Consider the following 8,181-nt stretch of genomic DNA (forward strand, 5'->3'; position numbering starts at 1 on the left):
TGAGATGTTTTCTTAATATGAGAGAGTAGTAACAGAGATTGTCACTGAACTGACGGCCACTTAACAGCACCCTATCCTGTTCCTCCATCCCTCACAGGATCAGATGTGAACTGATAAAGTTTCACTAATTGAATCATTAGCACTTTTTTTTTTACCAGGACCTGTCTGATATTGTAGGCTCTTTGTTAAGTAAAAGCTTCTTCATAGTCAGTGAAAATGTATTTGTTTCAAACAAAATTGAAGTCTTTTTTTACAAGTCATCAAATCTCAAGCTACAGTGAAAACTAGTGAGAATCATTGAAAACAATTTTATAGGCTAGTTAAAATATTTTTGATGTTGAAATTACGAAAGACATATAGGCCTTCCCGGAAAATACATCTTCATTCACATGAATTTGATCTTGTTGGATCAAAAGAGTACAGAGGAGGATTGACAAAAACACTGTTAGCGGTTCTAGTTTTGTCATTGACTTACTCATTTTAAGTAAATCGAAACCGAACAGTATAATGCGCATGCGTGTCACAACATTGTTTTGTCAATGAATGGTTGATAAATAAAATAGAGGGAGCCAGCCCCCAGTAGGCCTATCACCATTCCAGGAAAGGATGAGGTCGAGAAACCCGACCGATACATGCAAACTGATGGGTCGACTTCTAATGACACGCAGGCATAGTGAGCATTATAGAGTAAATAACATTGCGCAATAATATCCCGCCGAGGTGATTGCGGTCTGTTGCCTCCAGGGACCTATTATAGAAGGTTGCCTCTCTCCGCGTATCCGCGGCCATATTTGACACGTTTCCGCGAATGGAAAGTGGGCGGAGAGTAAATCACAAACAAACTCCCTCTTTTATTTATCTATATATTGTGCGGTGCGTTATTCTTCGAGTTACCATTATTCAATACTTAATAGAACCGCCTAGAGATGGAGGAGCTATAGTACTAGTTAACGCAAATAAGTTCGCTTTGCAGAAATACTCGGTTTTTACTATTTGTACATAGTTTGTTTAATATTTCAGAAATGCAAAGAATACAATCTTTCAAATTGGGTTGGCAACTTCTTAATTCAGAAGCAAAGCATTTAAGCATTTCACCATCATCTCTTCGAAAGTACAGTCATGTGAGTGCAATCCTATAATTTGAATTGGGTTAATATTAATCGGTCTATTTGCATAATCACTGTTGTAATGATATGGTTGTCTTTGCATAGTCACAGGTTGTATTGTACCTCATTGTATGGTTAGTAGTAGCCGACTCAATACTTTGTTTGTGAGCAACTTGATTACCGCAATGCCGTTGATCATTAATATTCTATTTTGTATTGATGTGTACAGCCTTTAAAGTTGTTGTAAATTGTAGAACTCTATTATTCTCGATTATCAAACTTCATAAGTAAAAACAAAACAAAAACAGGACTAATATTCAAGCCTATGCAAACAATGACATTAAAACTCCAATGGACTTTGCTTGAGCCATGTCTACTTGCACAGACTAAAACGTCTATAAAGAATATGATTCCTCTCCATAGGGTCCTGGTTCCTTTGGTCTCCTCTTTGACATTGATGGGGTGCTAGTGAGGGGCAGAACCCCCATACCTGGAGCCAAGCAGTGCTTCAGGAACCTAGTGGACCGCAAAGGGAGGTACAAGGTGCCAGTGGTGTTTGTCACCAATGCCGGCAACTGTATGAGGCAAACTAAAGCCGAGCAACTGTCTCATCTTCTGGAAGTAGAGGTGAGTAACATTAACGTTAGCCTAATTCTCCTTACTGCTGTTCTGCATGTGTCTGACCTCTGCATACACTGCCGTCTCCTCAGGTCTCAGCAGAGCAGGTCATGCTGTCCCACAGTCCTTTGCGAATGTTCACACAGTTCCACAACATGTGTGTGCTTGTGTCCGGACAGGGTCCCATAAAAGAAGTGGCGGAGAAGTATCCTTTCCTGTTTCTCTTTATCCAATACAAAAAAGACCTACTTGTTTTTTTGTATTGTATATATTTATTTTTATAGTGTTGAACTGTTATTCAGGGATGTGCAACCATTTTCGCGCAAGTAAACTACAACGACCTTGTATGAGTAGTATGTTTGTTTAGTGTTTGATATCCCCTGTTGTTTGACTTTAAACAACCAAATTCCAGTTTGGGGTTTCAAAATATCATCACTATAGATATGCTGAGAGACGCATGTCCACTTTTGGATGTTGTGGACCACAATAGAAGGCCCAAAGGCTATGTAAGTATACCGGTTTAAATGACCAATGTGTAGTACTTGTAACTTCAAGACCTTGTCTAAGACTACCTATCTTGCAGGTTCCAGAAGACAAAAGTCTACCTCAAATAGATGGTAGGTCTCTTTATAACAGAGTTGAATTAAAATCCGCTCAGATTTGTCAATGTACCTGTATAACCAAATGCATGATATTTTTATGAATCTCTCTTGCCTTCCTCTGTACGTCACACCAGCGGTCATCCTGTTTGGTGAGCCAATCAGATGGGAGACCAACATCCAGCTCATCATCGATGTCCTTCTGACCAATGGGAAGCCGGGAAGTGCCCTGGGTCCTCTGCAGTACCCTCACATCCCAGTCCTAGCCTGCAACATGGACCTCCTGTGGATGGCCGAGGCCAAAAACCCCAGGTAAGCTGACCAGAGGACCCACAACTCCAATCTCCACATTCCTCCTACAGCTTAAGCCTAATCAGTTAACTTAGGAATGTGTCTTGTCACATAAGTATTCATCTTGGATCCAGTCAACCACAAGGGTCAGAGTTACGCCTTGTTTTCGTTTTGGTTACATCGATATTCTCCCAGAGAAAACTAATTTGTTCTAATGGATTAAGCTGTCATTTGGGGATTTTAAAACAGTTTTTCTGCATTGGCCCGTCTACTGGTGTTGATTTGAAACCTTTACAGACACTTCTTAACAGCATTCTTTACTCGAGACAAGAGAGGTGGAAACAAATACGTAGTGAAGGAAATGCCCCCCTCACCCAGAATTGAGTCTGCCATGAGACGTTAGATTAAACATCTAACGTCTGACTTTGAGACTGCACAGACAATCACTGATTACCAAGAGGCCATAAGAGAGGCCGTTTTGCATTGATGCCTCTCCGTTGTTATCGATTTAGGTTTGGCCACGGTATGTTCCTGGTATGCCTGGAAAGCGCATACAAGAAGATAACGGGGTATGACCTGCAGTACGAGGCTCTGATTGGTAAGCCCAGCGTGGTGACGTACAACTACGCTGAGCTGCTGGTCAGAAAGCAGGCAGAGAGTCTGGGCTGGACGGGCCCAGTGGAGACACTCTATGCTATTGGGTAAGCAGAGACGGCCCACCCCCCCCCCCATCCCCCGTTTTTAAACTGGAGATAATAGCCTGCTTGACGCACACCTCCTTCAAGTCAATATCGAAATGTACCGTTTACATTCAAGATGGAAGAGTGATACAAAAATCCATTCCTGCCGAGAGATATGAAGTGTCATGAAACGTGTCAACTTAACCTTGCTCGTCCATCAAATATCACCACTCCAAAGGCTCCGGGGAAACCCAATGTGTTTTAAGACACGGGTATCCAACCTTGAGATGTCTGCATTTAGAATCAAGCATTGACGCTCTTATTGCTAAAGGACAAAGAACTACATTATTTGTCAATAGTCATTTTTGCGACCATTATGCTTTCCCTTGCTTTGGTAGAAATGGTTATCAACAAATATAGCTCTATGGCAAATATGGTGTTTTAAGATTAGCTATCAGAATAATTGGGATTTAAGAAAGGCCTGTCTGAGAACAGCCGTTTTCCAACGCCGCAGTCTGAATTTGAATCCCCCCCCCCCCTTCCCTTCACAGCGACAACCCAATGGCAGACATATACGGTGCCAACCTGTACAACCGATACCTCCAAGCCTGTCAAAGAGCCCGGACGCGGCTTCAGGCCAAAGGCTCCGGGAAGGAAGCGGCGACGTCCGAGGAACCCCCCGCGATGACCTCCAAGGAGCTGGGAGGCGTGTCCGGGATGTACGGGATAGAGGAGCGCCTCCCGGAGAGTTGCCGCTCCGTACTGGTGTGCACGGGCGTGTACAGCCGGGACCAGCAGGAGCTGCCCCCGGACCCGGACTGCACGGTCACGGAGCAGCACGTGTTCCACGGCCACAGGGACTTCCGCTTGGACCCCAGCCTCACACAGCCGTCTTTTCTGGTGCAGGACGTGAGGGAGGCGGTGGAGCTGGTGTTTCAGCAGGAGGGCTGCCCTCTAGAGTGATATCAGGGCGCAGAATCTCTCTATGTCTGGGAGCCAGCCAGGCCGGTCAACCCTCCCTTTTACTGCCAACCTGACCTGTGCCCCCTGGCTGCCGCCCCGAGGCCTTGGGTCTTGCTGTTCTTTTAGATGTTTTATGTAGCACTCATGTTCTGGTGTATGAGCTTCCTCAGGATGGGAAGCCTGGAGCTGTTGAGTCGAGTTTAAAGAAGGTGCAATAGCAACAATGGCCTGCAAATCGTCAATATAGGTCAATATAGCTTACCGGTACATGCATTTTCTATTTTGAGAGTCTAAATGTCTACTATGGCAATAAACTTTTCCATTGTTACTTGGACACATCGTCGTACTTCACGTATCCTTTTTATTTTTATTTTAATAAATTGTTGATGGATGTCCTTGCAAAGAAGTGTGTCAATGTGAAAAGTTGGAAAATGGTACATTTGGGAAACGACAGCCATGCTTATGTTCTTTTTAATATTTAAAATACACGGAAAGGAAAGGAAATGATCTGATGAAATGAAAGTAATGAAATGAACAGATATATCATAGCAGTGATACTGTTTCCAAAGCCACTCAAGCAACGTGTTCATCTTGATTTCCCTGAACAAGTTTTTCCCCACAAAAGAACACATACAGTATGTTAATTTAATGTCAATTATAGCGACAAAAGGACCAAATAAAAGCTCTTTTGTTGATAATCTTCAGTATTCCTTATGTCAGTAAAAGCAATCGTTTCACATACCCTACACCAAATAAATAAATCATTTCAAATCGCATCTCCATCCCCTGCCCACCCACATTCACACATACAGCCCACATTTGCACTTACTCCCTCCACGGTTCAGAAACGAGCCACTCAACCACACCTCCAGAGACACACTGCGGTCAGGGCCCTGCAGCCTGCGGTCGCTCAACACCCACACTTCTTCTCCAAAGAATCGCCTCCCACAACGGGATGCGATGAGGTCCCGCCCAGCCCGAACTGCGGAGTCTCCGGGGCCAGCTCGTTCGTGATGGGCATGCCGTTCTGCGCCAGCAGTTCGCGGGCCATGAGGATGAAGGCGGCGTCTACGTTCTGGGCCGCCTTGGCCGAGGTCTCCAGCGCGGCCAGCACGCCTTTGTCTTCGGCCAGGGTGCACGCTTCCTCAAACAACACCTGCCTCTCGTCCTGGAGGTCTGACTTGTTACCTGAGAGATAAAGCCAAGCGGGAGACAGAGATGGATTAGAGCGCATCCCGGTGAGCAAGTACACACAGTTGGGTTCATGAGATCAACATTTTACTTTATGTCAGAAGAACAAGATTCACTTTATTATTCCCTGTGGGGTAAATCCTCCTCTGCATTTAACCCATCCTAACTTGCTAGGAGCAGTGGGCTGCCAGAAACGAACTGCAGTTGTGCTCCTGCTTTGCCTCTATGGGAAGGGCAGGAGTGTTATCCCTTACGAGATTGAAACATCCCAAAATGTAAGACACCCAATGGGCCTTTTGCTCACCGATGAGTATTACCACCACCCCGGCGGCTCCATAATGTCTGATCTCGTGGATCCAGTGAGGCACAGATTCGAAAGTGGGCCGGCGTGTGATGTCATAGGCTACCAGCGCCCCATGGGCGCTGCGGTAGTAACTCTGGGTGATGGTGCGGAAACGCTCCTGACCGGCCGTGTCCCAAACTTGCATCTGAAATGAGAACGAGAACAATGAGACACCTGTTCAACATGCATTGTGATCCTCCAGTTTGTAAGGAGATGGGGGACATTTTCTATATATGAAGGTTTGATTTGAGTTGTGCTTGAATATACATGGTGTTTATTCTTTGTCCACACATCTATCTTGTAAGTTCTATTTCGTACTGGGTCACTTTAATCGTCGCTTTTCGCTCTTCCTTTTGTCAACTATACTAATCTATTCTTCACACGCCTAGAAACCTAACACAGCAGTCGGTGTCTGCTGAAGGTAGCTCTGGGCCGCTCCCCATCCTCAGCTTGCATAGTGAATTTTAATAACTGATCATAGCTGCTAGGCTATTTGCTTTAAAGGAGTGAAAACCCAGAGGAGAATCAAAAACTACAATATTATTGCTCCTATTACAGCAGATACTCTTCTCTAAAGAAACAACCTAGAAACATGTGCATCATTGAGGACATGCACGTGTATTCATATATACATGTGCATACCTGTATACACATATAATGTTGCTTACCTTAATCCTTTTGCCATCGATATCTAGAGTACGAACAGTGAAGTCCACACCAATGGTATTTTGCTGGTTCTCTGCAAATATTCCAGACTTGAAACTTTGAACCACGCAAGTCTTGCCCACGTCGGAGTCCCCCACCAGGATGATTTTAAACAGAAAGTCAAAGCTGTCCTCATGGTCCGGCTCTGTGGACTGCATCGTAGGACGAGATGCACAGAAGAAGACACCAAGACTTAAATGCAGGGACCAGGCCTTCTCTGGCCTGAAGCAAAAAATAAATAAAAACTGGTTCTATCTTTGTTGTGTCAATACTAAATATGACTATGTGAACAAGCCGCAGTCACATCACATCCACCGACAGTGTTTGAATAATAATATTCAAACCTTTCCAATTGTTGGAGTTGAGGCCACCCCATTTGAGGTTGAATCCAAGCCAGCGAATGTGACAATATACAGTGAATACGCTTCCGTTGACACAGAAATGCATACAAATATTAAATATAAGAACCACAAAAGAAAACCAAAGTTGTTATGTCCTGTGTGCAGGGGCCTTGCTCTTGTTAATGTTCCCTGACAGAGAAGCAGATGTCCTTAAATGTCCCTCCTAACGTCCTCTTGACATATTTCCAACTGTTCAGTTATTCCAAAAAACTGGATCCATTGTCGTCAATCTTCCTTCCATTAACTTTACAAATAGTCCATTGTGTTGATTAACACAGCCGTTTATGACAGAAAAAAAAGGTTACTGTGTCCTCTTGCTTCACCTGCCCTCTGTTTCCTTCCAAAAGTAAAATAAGACACGCCTCCCTACCTGTGTGCTTACACTCGATACCCAACGGCTGGCCCACCTGCACCACTGCATCTTGGAACAGGAAGTTCCAACACAGGGCCCTCCTTAAGGAACCAACGACTGGAGAAGGCACGCTTAAACTGCAAACGCTTAAAAGGGTTAGAAATGATAGACTCTGTGCAAAGACCATACCCGTGCTGCTGATCTTACATCGTTCCCAATAGTGGTGTTCATCTACAAATGTTTATTTTGTGAGGTGCGTTGTTGGAGACATTAAAAGTGTTATTTTTACAATGTGCTAGCTAATGCTCCTTCATTCTGCAGACTAGTAACTGTAGGATTGTATGCTGATTACTCAGAGTGGTACAAGGCTCACAACATAGACATCCTTTGATAAACAACTTTAACCACACCTTGTACGCCTGAAGTGCTTGTAACTAAATGTAAACATGACGCCTTGGTCTCACCAGCGGTCCTTTGCACTCTAGAGAAAGGTTAAATAAATGACACTCTCTTAAGATCAACCAAGTGTGCGACCATGCATGCCATTAATAATATGCATAGCTGTGGACAACGAACTAAGTATCATTTATAAAACTTACAGGCAAATTAACTTTTTTTTTTTTACAAAAGATAAATCTATAAATAAATCAATCAAGTTATATTTACCAGTCAGCCTTCATTGAATGACTTTGGTTATGGATGTGCACATGGCAAGAAGTAGAACGACACTGAATGTTAGAGACCCCCGCGTCTTGCCCCGCCTTTGCCCACATGCTCTGTTGTGTCGTCATCTCAGCCCACAAAAGAACAAGTCACAGCAGGAGACAAAGCCCTGCCTGAGTGTGTGGGCCATGCACTGGGTCTGCCCCATCTCTTTGCTTTGACCCAGACGCCAGCTCCCTTCGTTTGTGGGTGAGAGTTGGCGCTGCCAA

At 44.2% G+C, this 8,181-nt stretch overlaps 2 protein-coding genes across 3 annotated transcripts; one reads left to right on the forward strand and one right to left on the reverse strand.

Annotated features, from left to right (window-relative positions):
- The first annotated feature begins 651 nt into the window (after positions 1-651).
- On the forward strand, positions 652-4,660 carry hdhd5 (haloacid dehalogenase like hydrolase domain containing 5). Its single transcript, XM_030365855.1, has 8 exons — positions 652-1,121; positions 1,530-1,733; positions 1,817-1,929; positions 2,137-2,230; positions 2,308-2,341; positions 2,461-2,635; positions 3,127-3,315; positions 3,846-4,660. The coding sequence occupies exons 1-8, from the start codon at positions 1,023-1,025 to the stop codon at positions 4,255-4,257; spliced, it is 1,320 nt and encodes a 439-aa protein (XP_030221715.1). The 5' UTR covers positions 652-1,022; the 3' UTR covers positions 4,258-4,660.
- Positions 4,661-4,710: 50 nt separating this feature from the next.
- LOC115550638 (ras-related protein Rab-19) lies at positions 4,711-8,074 on the reverse strand. 2 transcript variants are annotated; one of them, XM_030365862.1, is made up of 5 exons: positions 7,916-8,074; positions 7,268-7,386; positions 6,460-6,648; positions 5,753-5,936; positions 4,711-5,445 (listed from the first exon to the last, which is right to left on the reverse strand). In XM_030365862.1, exons 2-5 carry the CDS (start codon positions 7,316-7,318, stop codon positions 5,168-5,170), a joined length of 702 nt encoding a protein of 233 aa, XP_030221722.1. In that variant the 5' UTR covers positions 7,319-7,386; positions 7,916-8,074; the 3' UTR covers positions 4,711-5,167. The 2 variants fall into 2 exon arrangements, with proteins under 2 accessions (XP_030221722.1, XP_030221721.1); XM_030365861.1 differs by having other exon boundaries at positions 7,660-8,074.
- Positions 8,075-8,181: the final 107 nt, after the last annotated feature.

Source organism: Gadus morhua, chromosome 9 (genome assembly GCF_902167405.1).
Source record: "Gadus morhua chromosome 9, gadMor3.0, whole genome shotgun sequence".
NCBI lineage: Eukaryota > Metazoa > Chordata > Actinopteri > Gadiformes > Gadidae > Gadus > Gadus morhua.

Bases quoted from the DNA above. Each gene is read 5' to 3' on its own strand.
- hdhd5 (XM_030365855.1), top strand. From the start codon at position 1,023: ATGCAAAGAATACAATCTTTCAAATTGGGTTGGCAACTTCTTAATTCA. The intron at 1,930-2,136 runs GTATCCTTTCCT...ACCAAATTCCAG, and splicing joins ATAAAAGAAGTGGCGGAGAA to TTTGGGGTTTCAAAATATCA. The intron at 3,316-3,845 runs GTAAGCAGAGAC...TTCCCTTCACAG, and splicing joins GAGACACTCTATGCTATTGG to CGACAACCCAATGGCAGACA.
- LOC115550638 (XM_030365862.1), bottom strand. From the start codon at position 7,318: ATGCAGTGGTGCAGGTGGGCCAGCCGTTGGGTATCGAGTGTAAGCACA. The intron at 6,649-7,267 runs GTAGGGAGGCGT...CCTACGATGCAG, and splicing joins TATCGAGTGTAAGCACACAG to TCCACAGAGCCGGACCATGA. The intron at 5,937-6,459 runs GTAAGCAACATT...TTCTCATTTCAG, and splicing joins TCGATGGCAAAAGGATTAAG to ATGCAAGTTTGGGACACGGC.